This window comes from Artemia sp. Qi Xiang Cuo, chromosome 16 (genome assembly GCF_049724085.1).
Source record: "Artemia sp. Qi Xiang Cuo chromosome 16, ASM4972408v1, whole genome shotgun sequence".
NCBI classification, from domain to species: Eukaryota; Metazoa; Arthropoda; class Branchiopoda; order Anostraca; family Artemiidae; genus Artemia; species Artemia sp. Qi Xiang Cuo.
In genome coordinates, this window is record NC_142809.1 from 7203772 (window position 1) to 7220184 (window position 16413).

At 32.7% G+C, this 16413-nt stretch overlaps 1 protein-coding gene across 1 annotated transcript in view; it reads right to left on the reverse strand.

Annotated features, from left to right (window-relative positions):
* Positions 1 to 11244: 11244 nt before the first annotated feature.
* The window catches only part of LOC148942519 (NPC intracellular cholesterol transporter 1-like), a 230048-nt gene continuing 224879 nt past the window's right edge, over positions 11245 to 16413 (reverse strand). The window contains exon 25 of the mRNA XM_089102181.1: positions 11245 to 11546. Within this exon, the coding sequence (XP_088958307.1) occupies positions 11425 to 11546 (122 nt within the window). The 3' untranslated portion in view covers positions 11245 to 11424. The remainder of the gene's footprint in view (positions 11547 to 16413) is intronic.

Genomic DNA, 16413 nt, shown 5'->3' on the forward strand with positions numbered 1-16413 from the left:
GAAGATCTTGGGCAGGGAGAGGGGAAATGCTTTTGATTGGGGAGATTTTTTTCCTTTTTTTTAGAGCTTCTAGAAAGGACCTCTTGAAACCCATTATCATCATTTATGGTCATATTCCAGCACAAAGTCAGATTTCTGGATGTCTTCGACTAGAATTTCTCGAAAGTACGGATAAATAGCTTCCGTCAGCAAGTATGTCATTTTTTTAGCATTTAACGAGAAGCCTTCTGGTACAGCATCGGGGAGCATTGTTCGGAACACCTCGGCAATATGATCACACGAAGCTGCAACAAAAGAACAAGCTATAGTCTTTAAAACCTAAACTATCTCCCCCCTTGACGCTGCATCTCGCTCGCAGAGCATTTCCGGATTCTTTCGTGGTACGCTATCGCCACTCTGTGAGTTTGCGTGGTTTCCGGTTGAAGCTGATACAGCGAGTCTCAACTGACACTGGTTTAACATGGCAGAAGCATTCTTTTTGTGATCTTGTGTGGGTGCTTGTTGAAGAAGGGCCTGGAACCCTTTCTGGCAGCTGAGTGTCTTTTTACAAACTTCACAATAGAACGAGCTGCTATTGTCACTCCCTTTTGTGCACCACTCTTTCACTTTATGCCCAGCGCCATCTTCCCTACTGAGCCAGCTCTCCAAAAATTTTGTCTTGCCCATTATTTACAGCGACCCGAAATAAGAATGGGTTTTAGGACGGAATTCAAAAACACATAAAGCTAGTGCAAATAGAAACTGACAAAACAAATGAAAACACAAATTTAATCTTACATTTTGACGTCCTCAAACCTGTGGGCATGCATGCCTCTTGCAGGAAACGGTCTAAAATCAAAAAAACTGACTAACACTGAAAACATACAGAAAGAATCTTAGACTAACTGTCCATTTGCTAAGCAGCCAGGCAAGAATGGATGCTAAGTGAACCAACGGCCTGAAAAGAGCCATAGGCAGTTATGGTACGGTAGAATTACTTCAATCAATCATCTTATTTGCAAGAGCCTAGATTTTAACACACACACACTAACCACGTTTATCACAGCCATAGACATCGTGCGTCTTGAAATACAGTCCAAACTATCAAAAAAGACTTACCTTTTTCATGAATTATGCCACAGTCGACAGTCAACTATTACATACTGTCCCACCAAAGAAATTAGGTCCGAAACGTCGAAAAAAGTGACTTTAGGGACCAAATGACAGAAATAGTGACAAAAAGTGACAGGTCCCCAAAAAAGTGACAAAAGTGACAAAAAGTGACTGCGGCCGATCCCTGTATAAAGGGTAGCGTAATTTAGTTGCGGTGGGAGCCGTAACTACGACAGCTATTTTTATTAAGTGAATCTTTAGTCTTAGGTTTCACTTGTTCGCCGCCTGTGAGTTCAAGCAAATTCAGTCCCAGATTTTGCATACATGTCCAGTGGACATTGTCCGTCACGGATCAATCCAAAATCAATCCAATCGTTCACCCCTTAATTCTATGACTATCTACCTTAGTTCTGCCCTAGGAATGATATATGGATGGATAGATAGACTTATCTATCAACAAATGAAATGACATCATTTCTATACAATCCTAAAAAGGGCTTATTTCAGAGTTGCCTCTCAATCACTCGGACTATCTGTCTTGGCTTTTTCTACAATTAGCCATGTCTTGATGCCTGCAATATGCTTCATTTTAATTCAAAATGAACATCTATCTATCAACAAATGAAATGATATAATTTTTATACAATCCTAAAAAAGGCTTATCCCAGAGTTACCTCTCAATCACTCGGACTATCTTTCTTGGATTTTTCTACAATTAGCCACGTCTTGATGCCTGATGATTTAGAGGCAACTCTGGGATAAGCCCTTTTTAGGATTGTATAGAAATGATGTCATTTCATTTGTTGATAGATAATACTGCCTATAGCAGTTTTCCAGTTTTATAAATTGGAAATTTTCCAGTTAGTTTTGACATTTATGAACGACAGGGACAAAATCGAGTGTGAATTGGTCGTTTTGTAATCTTTCATATGAATCCTTAACTTTCTTTCAAATTCATGGCGATGTTCCTAAGGCTCATGCATCTTCTTTCTTTTCTCATTCTAGTGCAGAAGGAAGCAACATCCATGCAAAGCAGTAGACTAAATTTTTGCTTTTGAGGAAGGGAAATGCTCTAGTTTCCTTCCTAGGCACAGTGGCGGATCCAGGGGAGGGGCGAGGGCCCCCCCTAGCGTAGTCTAATTCACTTAATTAACTCCAGTTTGCGTTAATTAAACTGGCTCCTAACGCATGTTTATCGGATCAACCTATTTTTTCCCCCCCCCCCCCCTAAATTTTTGTTTACTGGATCAACCTATTTTGTGCCCCCAATAAAAAAGCCCTGAATCTGCCCCTGCCTAGGCATATGCCTAGTCCATAACCTAGTTCTTTGTCTGTGAATTTAACATTACAGCACTATTTGCTATTTGACATTGTTGAATAGCATAAAATAGTATGCCATGATTTAAAATAGCATATTATATAATTGACCCATTAATGGAACATAGAATATTTTTGAATCTACGCCAAAAATAATTTCATTTGAAACAGAAAAAATGGTGATTCAACATCCAAGTAAATTAGTAAAGTGATTCAAATATAACGGAAAGTAGTCCACTATTATGGGGCTACATATTTGTCTAAGCAAAAGTGTTGAAGAGCGCAAAGGACTTGTACGTTTTCTTTTTTAAATTTTGAAAATTCAAAAAAAATAAAAAATAAAAAAAATTATCATAAAAATAGCTGCTGTTAAATCTTTTCACAGACAATGTTTTTGTAGCCTTGAAAGTCCAATAAAGTAAACTTGATTTATTCCAAATAGAAAGTCACCTGTCTTGACCATTCCAGCAAAAGCTTACCCACTGAAAATCTTAGAGATGTTGGAATATTAGTTACACCTTTTAGGTATGACAGATACGATCTCAAGAATGAATTGAAATTACTTTATATTCTTTCATGTGTGTCTTTTACTTTCTTTCAATACACGGCGATGTCTATGCGACCCTCAAAACTATTCCATCTCTTGTCTCCGATATTCTATATCATCTTTGTAATTCAGGCAACAGTTCTATCATATTAACCCCACCGGCCAGATTAGACTTCAAACCCCAGACTGCCGGTAGTGCGGCCTAGAATACTCTACTTGAGTCCACTTCCTTTAGTACCTGAAAAAACATTCTCTGTTGCTTCTAAGCAATTTTTTCTTCTTTTACTTTTTTTAACCCCCCCCCCCCTCCCTGCACGTGGATCTTTATTTAGAATGTTTATTGCTAACAGCACCCTACTGTGTCCTGGTTTATGGTGGATAATGGACGGTGGATAAGGGCTCCCCACTCTATTTCGTTTTAGTTTTTCATTAAATTTTTCTCCTTTTAGTGCTTGTTTTTGCAGTACATAAATGAAGGATGTCTCCCATACGATTTACGGTGTTGGATCATTCTGTGTTCGAAGGAGGGAAGACAAAATCATAAACTGGACAGATTTCTGCAACCAGATTAGTTGAATTGGAGGTCTACCGTTGCTGCCTTGTGCGTCTCTAGGCGTAGGAAGATCTAAGTCTAAGTAGGCGCTTGTTTTCATTTTATTATCGCCTCTTTTCTCTCCTTTCTCTTTTGTTATTTTTTCTCTTTTGTTTTGTTTATTTTTTTATATTATATGAATTTTTTCCTCTTTAATTAAAAATTCTTGCTATTGTTGAATAAATAAACTTTGAAATCTGATAAATTACTATTTATTACACCAAATTACTTGATTTCACACATAAAATTAGATATTTGAAAAAATAAGAAAAAAGACAGATTTTAAGAAAAAAGAAGATCTCTGAGCATTTTGAAAACCTTTAATTACTAAATTATTAAGTAGACAGAAAAAATAGATGATTCTAACATAGATAAACACAAACGATGTTTTACAGATAATCACTCGGCATTCCATTTTAAGTACTTTATGGAATGTTCCATGAATTCAGTAATATAAAGAAAATAAAACTTAGATTATTCGACCGTTATCAAAAACCAATTCAAATGATTTGAAATACATACATGCCTTAACCAGATAGCAGAGAGTATGCTGATACCTCATTTCTATAAACCTAACTTTTAGTTTAAACCACTTCCAAACTAGATGTACAAATGTTGGAGAGGCTCACTGGTTCTTCTTCAATAGCATCGACAGCAAATTCCAATCGACAGCGAATTTCCGATTCAAACACTGCTAGACTAGGCGTAAAAATGTTATGGAGGCATTTCGTTTCAGTTTGAAGTTTTTTATGTATTTTCACTAGTTTTAACTTATCTTTAAAAATGTTTAACTTATGCTGTTTGATGCTTTTTGCCCCAAAATTTGAATCCAGTCCTTAGGGGCTTGTAGTATATTTTTTGAAATACACATCTTTACAAAAGAAAAGAGAACAGTAAACTTATAAGAGTTGGATCTTCAACAATTTAAGACGAGTAAATAGGAATTAAAAGTTACTAACGCCACACACAGGGTAAAAAAAAAATAAATGGAATGATTGTTATAATTTTTGTACAATTTTATAGGATTGAAGCTGGAATTTCTCTGTAAAAGACAATTAAATAGAATTTTTGTTTTCAATAATTATTAACCCTACTCGTGACAAGATCATGCTTTTTTTTACCCCCCTCTATATTTTAAATGACTAAAAGGTTGGCATTTTAGGGTCAAAGAACACCGCTAAATCCTAAATGGCCTTGGTTATTTTTTTCCGCATTAGTGCCAGTTTCCACTCTTATATGTTTCCTGCACTACTTAAGTAATTAACTACTTAATTAATAAAGTTAAGTAATTAATTAATTAATTAACTACTTAATTAAGTAGTAGTTACTACTTAAGTAATTAAGTAAGAACTTTTCTTAAGTAATAGCAAAATGAAAAATCAAAACGGGCAAAATTGAGATACAAGCTTTTGATAGTCACAAACAGGGCACAAAATGTCTTCAAGCAGAACATGGAACTAAGCATAGTCCCCCCTCCATTTAGAAAAGTTCCTCTCCCCCCAAAAATATGAAAGAACAACTTAATAGGCGCGAGGTCTATTTATCCTAAAAGAAGAAGAAACATGGTAGGGTCCATTGTTCATCTGGGATAATCAACCCTATCCCACCCATCCGCTTAAAAAAGGAAAAATACCTAATAAACACGGAGATTTTTCATCTTATTATTAATAAAAGAGAAAAAAACAGCAATGGAAGTGTTCTGCCGATTTCAACCCCCTCTAAAAGGCCGGAGCACATGGATCATTGTAGCTTGTACTGATGTATATTCTTGCTGCAAACCATTCATATTAAAAATTATAATCAGCAACTTTCTACGTGAACATCAGGCACGTATACATGAATTTCGGCAAACTCTCTAGAGAGCAACTCTATATATGCATAAGGCAATACAAAAATGAAGAAAAGATGAATTACGGGAAAATACGAAAAATATAGAAATAAAATATTTCCATGATGAGGATAGGCCGAGGGGGAGCGAACGCTCCACCTACTAGCCTGCTGTGTAAAATTGAATTTCCCTATGGTCGTTAAAAAGAGATAATAAGTCAGAGTAAAACTAGGGTTTACTACATTATCAGTAACAAAATAATAACACACATATGAGAAAAGAATTGAGATCAAGTCTAAAGAGAAGATAAGCCTTTTTCTGCCTGCTGGCTTTTGTGAAGAAAAATTTATTTAAAAAAAAAAAAATTGAAATTGCGCAATAAAGGGGGGGGGGGAATTATGTTTAGGTGCATCTTTACAAAATATTAACTCCATAATCACACTCAAAATGACCTATTGCTTCAATGGAGAAACAGGTTAAATCTATGAAAACAGAGGGTAAATTGATTCAATAAAAGTTATAAATTCTATAATCCTCCTTCAATTTTCATTAGATAGAAAAATGGATTTGAATCGATGCTTGAAAAAAACCCATAGGAACTATAATCGAATCATTCTATTTTGAATTAAAACCTTTCTAAAAACTTCGCTTTCATAAAAACTCTAAACAGAGCAGTAATATATGACCTAGAAACAGCTGTAGGGCAATTTGTATGAAAAAATGGGAATATAGGGCAATTTGTATGAAAAAATGGGACTATAGGGCAATTTGTATGAAAAAAATGGGACTATAGAGCAATTTGTATAAAAAAATGGGACTATAGGGCAATTTGTATGAAAAAAATGGGACTACAGGGCAATTTGTATGAAAAAAATGGGACTATAGGGCAATTTGTATGAAAAAAATGGGACTATAGGGCAATTTGTATGAGAAAATGGGACTATAGGGCAATTTGTATGAAAAAATGGGACTATAGGGCAATTTGTATGAAAAAAAATGGGACTATAGGGCAATTTGTATGAAAAAAAATGGGACTACACCGCAATTTGTATGAAAAAAATGGGACTATAGGGCAATTTTTATGAAAAAAATGGGACTATAGGGCAATTTGTATGAAAAAAATGGGACTATAGGGCAATTTGTATGAAAAAAAATGGGACTATAGGGCAATTTGTATGAAAAAAATGGGACTCTAAATAGAACACCTGCTGACAAAGTCCCTCTCCCCCCTCTAGGAATTATAGTCTCATAATACAATTTTACAGGCTTTGACCATCCCCCCCCCCAAAAAAATGTATGTGTGGTTTTTTTTTATGAAAAAAAACCACACATACCCACAACTACCCACAGAAAAAAACCATCTGATTTTACTCTCATAAAAGTTAACAGGCCTTAAGCAACAACTCAAGGGCAGTTTTTTTTATGAAAAAGAGGTCTTTAAATGACATACCTCCACAACTACAAATCCCCTTCCTCCCTCCAACAAAATTATTGGCCAAAAAATGTGATTTTTCGTGCTTTGAACCATTCCGTCCGAACTCCAAAACATCTGATACCCAAATCATGATACCCAGAAACATCTGATACCACTTCCGTCCTCCCAAAAAAGTTTAAGCTTTTGGAGAAATAAGAAAAATTCCGATTTTTCTCGATTATGTAGCTTGAAATTATAATGAACCCTAATCAGGCGCTATATCAACATCATGCGGCTTTATTTTGGTTCAGATTTAAGATTTATCTTGACAAAAAGAATAAATATCCCTACACTTGAAAAGTTTCTCTTTTTTTTTTATCTCCATTGAACAATTGGAAAAAAAAATCCTTACTCCTCCCACTACATTTTTTTGTGAATTGGCATTACTGCTTCCACTTTCAAAAATAAACAGAAATAAAATCTGCTTTTTTATAATATTATTTTTCAATTATTTGAGTTTTATAATATAATATTATTTCATAATAAAACGGAATTTAAAATTTTTTGAAGAAATACAAGAAACACGTTTAAATAAAATATGATTTTTTTTTCAGTACTTTTCGTACCTTACTTTGGCAGAGGACTATTTTTTAAGACCCACACAGAAACTAAGATGAATGCTGAGCTATTCACACGCACAAACAATTAAAAAAACTACTCATTTGAATTAGACTAAACACCAAAATCTCAAATCCCTGAATATTAAAGTCATTTCTAAGGATTTAACGGAACATTTCTAAGGATTTAATAACATTTCTAAGCAGTTTTTGAGGATTTTACTAACAGCACAAGTACAAAAGGAACAAAACTTAGAAACAATAGAGTCCTAATACAAAAAAAGATTACATCACAGAATAAATACATAACTATGAATGGGCTTACATGGTGGGGGAAGGCGAGGGGCTCCCCATTGCATTTTCGTGTTCACCGGAACACCAGCGGAAATGCTTCTGTAATTTATTAATGACAAGGTTTGTTGGATCGAAATTCACGTTGAAACTAAGGCCCTTTCTGTTAACTAACAAGGTTCACGAAAAAAGATTCAGAATTTCAGGGGAACAAAGAAGTTTACAAAATTTAAACAGTGAAATTGCTCACTGTGGGACTGCAAAATTTATAGAAATCGACCCACGACCCGGCAAAACCCCCAAATCCAAACCCACAGTCTTTTTGACAATTTTTGCGAATTCATAACATATTAACATTTGTTATCAATTCACAGTCCCGATTGCCAGTGAAACAGCAAAATTTGTAAAGCTGACCCGGCAAAACCCACAATCAAAACACAGTTTTTTCGAGCGAATTCACAATCTAGTTTAGAAAATTCAGAATCCAGACAACAGTGTTTTTCATAACCTTGATTTTCACTGGAAAAGGCCCTTAATCATTAGACAACCACATCCCTTAGACAACCACAAATTATACGAGTTTTATCAGAAATTTTCCAAGTTCTGTTTAGCAGGTTGTTAAATTTCAATATTATTTTCGATTTTTACGTACGTTTAATTACAATGTTTTTTAATTAAAAAAAATATTCATATATTTATATTGATTATATTCAATTAGATTTTTTAAGTATACAATTCTTTTAATTATACGAGGGAATTACTTGGTATCGATTTTTTACGATAAAATAAAATACTATCAGCTTTCTTTTTGAAATTTCTATATAATTTGTGCAATATTTCAAGTTTTATATACAGGTTATGCACTTTTCATTTTTTTTTCTTAAGATATGTTTACTATACGAGCACTGACTTCCTCGACTGCGTTTGTTTACTAGAACTAGATTGCGTTGGGTTTTTGATATAACATTTAAAACAATATCCACACTCTCGAACAATTTTTTATAACAAAATACAAGACAATTTAAAGCTTATATAATGCTATATTTAATATTAATATATATATATATATATATATATATATATATATATATATATATATATATATATATATATATATATATTTAATGCTATATTTAATAAGCTTATATAATATTATAATGCTATATTTGTTAAATTTTGAATTTTTACATTACTTAGCTAGAACCAAGGTGAACACACCACTCGATCCAATGCGTCTTTTTATGCTCTTTCCAAATATGCTAGTTAATTTCATCGCAAATAACCCCCCCCCCCCCAAATGGACAAATATATATAACCAAAATAACATATGCTCAATGTATTCTCAATAGCATAAAATTTGTCTTTACGGTAATTGTTTGCTGTTTGCCGTTAAATTGATGAGAAGAAAAGATCTATGAGATAAGAAGATAAGAGAGAAGAAAATGAGAAAAGAGAGAAGACTAAAGATAAGAAGAAAATACAGTGAATAATTGAATTGAAGTGAAAATAATGTGAAGTCAAATAATTGAAGCGAAAATACGCATAATTTTGGCTATATGTTTGTCCACTAAGAAGGGGGCGGGGGTAATTGAGACGGTAGTGATTAGTATATTTGGAAAAAGGATACAAAAATGCATCAAGTTCTGTGCTCACCATGATTCTAGCTAAGTATTGTAAAACTATATTTTGCTACCGTTAGGAATTATGACCTTTAAAATATAGAACGAAGACAGATTTGGGGGGAAAGGGAATAATTATTAAGTCCCTTTAGGTAAGATTTTTACGTGAGCCCATGTAACCATATTAAGTAAATAAAACGTCTGCTTCTCATACGATTGAAAAAAAAAATATGAATAAATAAAAAAATACATTTGCAGTAATATGTAAAACCAGTGATTTGATCAAATACATAAGCCGTTTATTCATAATTGGTGGATGCCAAAACCCTGGAAGTTTGTAAAGTTATGTCTAACAAGGTCAGCCACGGCCGTATCTAGGACGGGGTTAGAATCCCCTCTCCTAGAAATTTTTTCCGAGACGTAAAAATGTAACAAAAATCCATATAAACAAATTTTTGTTGTTTTTTTTTAATTTTTAACCTCCCCCCTCCTGCCGAACAAAATCGTGAATGCCCCTTGGTGCCATCCCACACAAGGTGACACAATACAATTTAACCAATATTAAACAAAAGTTTTTTTTTTTGCTGATTTCAAGTATATAGAAATCATCAATTTTATCTACCAGGTTCTACATTTCGTCTTGATTAGATACCCAGGTATTTGATCAAATACCCAAATCAAATACCAAATCAAATCAAATACTTGATCAAGTACCCAGGTATTTGATCAAATACCCAAATCAAATACCAAATCAAATCAAATACTTGATCAAGTACCCAGGTATTTGATCAAATACCAAATCAAATCAAATACTTGATCAAGTACCCAGGTATTTGATCAAATACCCAAATCAAATACCAAATCAAATCAAATACTTGATCAAGTACCCAGGTATTTGATCAAATACCCAAATCAAATACCAAATCAAATCAAATACTTGATCAAGTACCCAGGTATTTGATCAAATACCAAATCAAATCAAATACTTGATCAAGTACCCAGGTATTTGATCAAATACCCAAATCAAATACCAAATCAAATCAAATACTTGATCAAGTACCCAGGTATTTGATCAAATACCAAATCAAATCAAATACTTGATCAAGTACCCAGGTATTTGATCAATTGACTAATTTTACCAACTCACTATGATATATAAAAAAACATTCATTTTAAATTAAAACATCAATTAAACTTCCCAAAAATTACAAAAAAATAAAAGAAAAAACATTTCCGATACCAATTTAGCTTTTCTAATCATATTGCATTAATAGAAAAACAACACATAAAGTTTATATATATATATATATATATATATATATATATATATATATATATATATATATATATATATATATATATATATATATATATATATATATATATATATATATATATATATATATATATATATATATCAGTTAATAGCCGAAAGTTCAAGCCCATCCAAATCCTTTTCTTGCTCATAAAACTCATCCCTCACCTAGACAGTAACTCTTATTCCCATAATGATTAGATAAATAAATAAAATAAATAAAAAACAAAAATTAAACTCCACTTCCTTCCAAATAATTAGGAAATTGGCACCACTTCGCATTCTAGCTCTAAATCACGTCAAATTTCCTATGAATCTGCAGCCATAAATAATTTATTATTGCACAAATTCTAGGTCCCCTTCAAACCCAGGGTACTGGGGTATACTACCAAGGCATTTTCTACCCAAGGTTGCAGCCAGAATTTTTGTTCCGAGGGGAGAGGAAGGGGGCTAAAAAAGTTTAAAAACACACGAATTTTTTTATATGCACTTTTGTTATGTTTCTACGAGCCGGACAAAATTTCGGATGAGTGGTTCAAACTCCCTACCCTCCCCCCCCCTCTGGATACGGCCTTTATTCTATCCCAGGGTATACTGTAGATACTAGCCTGTTTTTTAAAAATAGCAAGCAAAAAAAAAAAAAAAAAAAAAAAAGGAACACAAATATCATAGTTGCACATAGAATTGGTACGGGCACTTCTTCGAATCCAAAAAACTAAAGTAACTTTTCAAGTTTATTAAAATGTCTTGTCTCTTTATAGACAAGGCGATTGAATTGGAAATCACTCTAAATTAAGCTAAACATTGAGTACTTCTATTTAAACTTATGGCTGTGGAAATCTTACTCATTCCAACTGATGATGATGATGTTGGATTGATATAAGTATGTCGGTTGGTCGCCACTTTTTTAGGACCTAGAAAAGAAAGAAACGATTACCACAAAAAGAAGAGGGAATTCCCCTCAGATCTCTTTCTAAAATTTTAAAAAGTACTGTCTTTTGGCGCATTTTCATTGAAAAAGACTAAAAAAGAACGACAAGTTTGCACACAGCCACCCCCTAGATTTTGAAAAACACGTCTTGCCCAGCCACCTAGATTTTCGTGAATTGACGCCACTGAGTAATTAGGCTTTTCGACAAAAAAAATTACCGCCCTAATTGAGTAAGAAAAAGGGACAGAAAGATTCTTTAAAACAACATACTAGTTATAATTCTTCTAATTCTTTTAAATGTCCTGACTACTCTTCGAGGCCAGCCGGTTTTTTTTTTCAAACAATTTACTATAAAAAAATGTATTTTCAATAAAAAAAAAAAAAAAAAAAACTAAAAAATTGTTTTATAAAATTTAGAGGAGTGGGAAGGATAAAAAAAAATCTAACGTCGGTTGATCGTCATTTTTTAGTAGCTATTCAAGGAAGAAATGATCACCACAAGAGGAAGAGAAAATTTCCCTCTAGATACCCTCCTAAGGTTTCCAAAATATTATTTTTAGGTTTCCCCAAGCTAACCTAACCTACTTACTGTACACCAGATTTTGACTTAAAGTAATCTTAAAAAGATGCTGATTGGTTATTATTTATGGAGAAATTTCAGCTTTAACTCTATTATATTGCTCAATTTTCTTTGAAAGCTTCTACTTTCTCACCAGACGCTGCACTGTAACAGTGCTGGCAGGAGCAAATGTTACCACCGCCCCTCAATTAACACCCTTTTCCTACATCCGTTAAAATAATCGCATTTAATAATAATATTTAATTATAATATTATTAATTTTATTAATTTTAATAATATTATTGATTTTATTAATAATATTAATTAATAATGTTTTATTATTTTAATAATAATAAATTATTAAAATAATTCACTTTCTTCTAACAGTCCTCTTGATGGTACTTTTTTCAATTTATGGATAAGGAAGTGACTGATCACAATGATTTAAGTTATATTTTTTGAGGATGCAACTGAAACTGACTTGAATTAAACTGAAACTGGATGAATTAAAAATGGCTGATAAAAGCTTAAAATTCACAAAGCGAGTTTTCGTCTTTTTATTCAAGAATTAAATATCTAAATTCTCATTTTGAACTTTTTCAGTATTAAATTTCACATTAAAAAAAAAAAAATTCTAATCAAAATGAAACTTTGTAGGAGCAAATCGAGGCTGATTCGTTCAATATCAATAAGCCTACCTTCTTTAAACTTTATATATTTTTGTTTAAGAAAGATTTTTAAACGTTCGACTTAGAATGAACAACACTGTTAAAGAACATAAGCAAAAAAAAGCTAAAAAAAAGTAACAGGTACTACAAAAAAACTTAAAAAGGAGGAAAATATACAACATATAAAATTGGCAATGCAAGAACAAAATTATAAATGACATCCAATCATATTCAGTAACATAATGACACAAGCTGTTCAGAAGCCAAATCGATTAGCTACTAAAAATACTTTTACAGTTTAGCGTAACATTTTTTCCAATTCTATTAATTCCATTCTACAATGCGGTTCATCTGTGCCAGGCACTTAGTTCGTTGACTTTTCATAACCTTTGCTCTGAAATTTTTTTGGTTTTATTGAAATTAGAGTATTTGTTTTCTATTTGGGCGTTGTATTTTTCTGATCTTTGGTATTTCCCATATTGAAAATTTTTTGGTCGTTTTCTTAATTTAATTTCTTTTAATTTTTAGACTTCATTTTGTTAGTTTATGTGAAAATTTATGATGTTATTAAAGAAATGTAATAAAGTATTATAAGGATAATTTAAGTTTGTGTATTTTGGCCAGCATTTACATTTGTATTTTATGTCTTTTTGTACATGGTTTTATATGTATGTGTATATGGTTACATGTTTATGTATGTGGTTATATGTATATTTATATGGCTATATGTACATGAATATGACTATATGTATATGTAAATGTATGTATATGTTATATGTATTTGGTTATTAGTATGTGTAAATTTATGTATATCTCATATGTATTTGGTTATATGTATGTGCAAATGTATGTATATGTTATATGTATTTGGTTATATGTATGTGCAAATGTATGTGTATGTTATATGTATTTGGTTATATGTATGTATATGTTATATGTATGTGTAAATGATGTATATTTTATATGTATTTGGTTATATGTATGTACAAATGTATGTATATGTTATATATATTTTGTTATATGCATGTATTTGCTGATTTTATTTTATGTTTGAACTTTTCAACTTTGAAGGTTGATAAAATATTTAAGTTGGGACTTGATATAAACAATAAACATAAAATCAAGCAACAGAATAGTGAAACATAATTATAGATATCTAAAGAATTGTACAAATAAGGATTTAAGTGGCAAAACATTCTAGCTACAAAAAAGATGTTACAACAATGACCTTACTCAAGTGGGGTTTCACCTTCTTGTTGCTGGCTAGGCACCGATGGATTAGAACTAACATCCGATCTGTTAATTTTTTTCCGCAGTGCTTGCGGACCTATACATAAAAACATGTTCGATAAATGAGGACGAAGAGTACTCGTATGAACTTAGCACAAATAATATCAATTGGAAACACACCCCCCCCCTACACCCAGTTTAGGTCTATTTATACCCGACGACCATGGTCTAAGATTTCTCTTTTGGTTCTCTCAAAATTTTTAGAGCAGTACCACATTTTCGTCAGCGTTGCCACGTTGAACCACAAATTAAATAAGCTAAACAAATTAGTTGAAATTAATATGCTTTTCGTCCGTAAAAATTGAACATTAACATTCTATTGAGTCCCAAAGACAACTAAGCCTTCAAAGAATAGTAAATGCACCTTCTTAGCGTTTTTGGTGCCTTATGTTTTGGCTCAATCTTCTGCTTATTTTTCATCCGTTTCCTTCTTTTTAATTTGGCACCCAGTCATTTGCCAATATCCGCGAATGACTCACTTTATGGTTGTTAGGTATTTGATTTTAATTCTTATATTTTTTGGCTTTTATTTATCTTTTAATTTTTTGGCGTTTTTTTTCATTGGTTTTGTTGACTTTGCGCGTTTGTTTTTTGGTTGTTTTTTCTTTTCTTCGGTATTTTCCTTGATTATAGTTTTTTATTCACGCTGAAGAAGAGAGGTGGTTGTTCTCTCGAAATATTCACTTTGTGTGTTTCTTCAGTATTTTCGTTTGGCCATTAAAACCCCATGTTTGATCGTTTTCTTTTTTTAAATAATCGTAAAATTTGTAGCATTCTTAGATTTTGGGCCTGAAGGAGTGGAAGTACAACGTTTAAGTGCACACGGAAGCTTAAAAAAAAGAACCTCTGAATATATGACATAATCATATGAATATATATTAATAATAGCCAATAAATTATGAATAATAGTTCGATAGCCCAATAGCTGGAATGTGCCTAATTATCTAAGCTATGGTGGATACTCCAGAGATATTGAATTAACATCATTAAAATAAAATTTTGAAGTATTTTCGAATTTCAGAAGAAATTCAGCATAAAAAAGAAGTAAACTATTGTATTTAAAACATTTTCGAAACTGACCAACAAAATGAACAGCACTAGGTCGGTGTTATAAACAGGCCGATCCAATACTTCACGAAGAGGAAGGGGGTATGCTATAACATCGTTGACTATGTTTGCTCGACATATTTATAAATAAGCAATTCATGGTAAAACTAAACGCCATTTAACAACTAAGCCAAGGTGAACGTGGGGGGGGGGGGTCACCCTCTTGGCGCCTGCCAGATTGGTATAAATGTAGATAAATACTTTAAAGAACTAACTACACCCCAGTAAAGGAGGGGCACCTCCTGGATTTATCACTGATGTTATGTCTAAAAGATAAATTCTGAAGGGACAACGTAGAAATTAGAATAGAGAAAGAACCATGTCTTTCTGTTCAAACCTAAGAACGCATAGGGAAAAAAACCTTACGACTAACGACAAACCTTGCGGTATTCAAAGTTTTCAGAGATACTCTTGAAAGACAATTAAAAAATAAATAAATAGATATCAACCACTACTCTTCGTGAACGACAACTACCCCCTCTGTTCCTTGAATTTCTGGTTCTTACCCTTCCTCACACTCCTATCCACCCCAATCCTCGTAAATGAACGAAGAGAAACCCTGTTCTTTGCCCTGTGGTGTCTGCCCATGACAGGCATATGAGATATTTTATACCTCACTTGTCAAGTCATATAATTTAAGCAGGCAATAAGAAATAATATGTTGTTTCCCTTTGTTTTTATCCTTCTTTCGTTTTATCCTTCTTTGTTTTATCCTACCATACTCTTTCGTTCAGCCTTTTTCTATAGCTCTTTCTGGTTAATCAGTATTTCATCTGGTTAATCATTGGGAGAAACCGTACCTTGCAATAAAAGGTTCTCGGGTTCAAGTGCAGATAAAAGGATAAAACAAGAAGGATAAAACATTCCTTTTATTGTTACAGGCAATAAACTTACGTATTTAAATTATTTTACCAGAGTATTATACTAATGAGAATACAATATAAACCTGACCATGCTATTTTTAATCTTTATTTCAATTTGACGAAAACGCAAATTTGTCATTCGCACTTGTGAGTAGTCGTTTGGAAACAAACTATTCACTGATTCGTGCGGGATTGAACCCGAGAACTTTTTATTGCAAGGTACGGTTTCTCCCAATGCGCCGCCACAAGGTCAGCCTTCATTCAGGTGGTTGCACTTACTCAACAGACGTATATGTATCATGAATAAGCAGATTATGATTCGAGTATGTCCTATAGGTACACAAAGTGTAAACTTGCGACAGA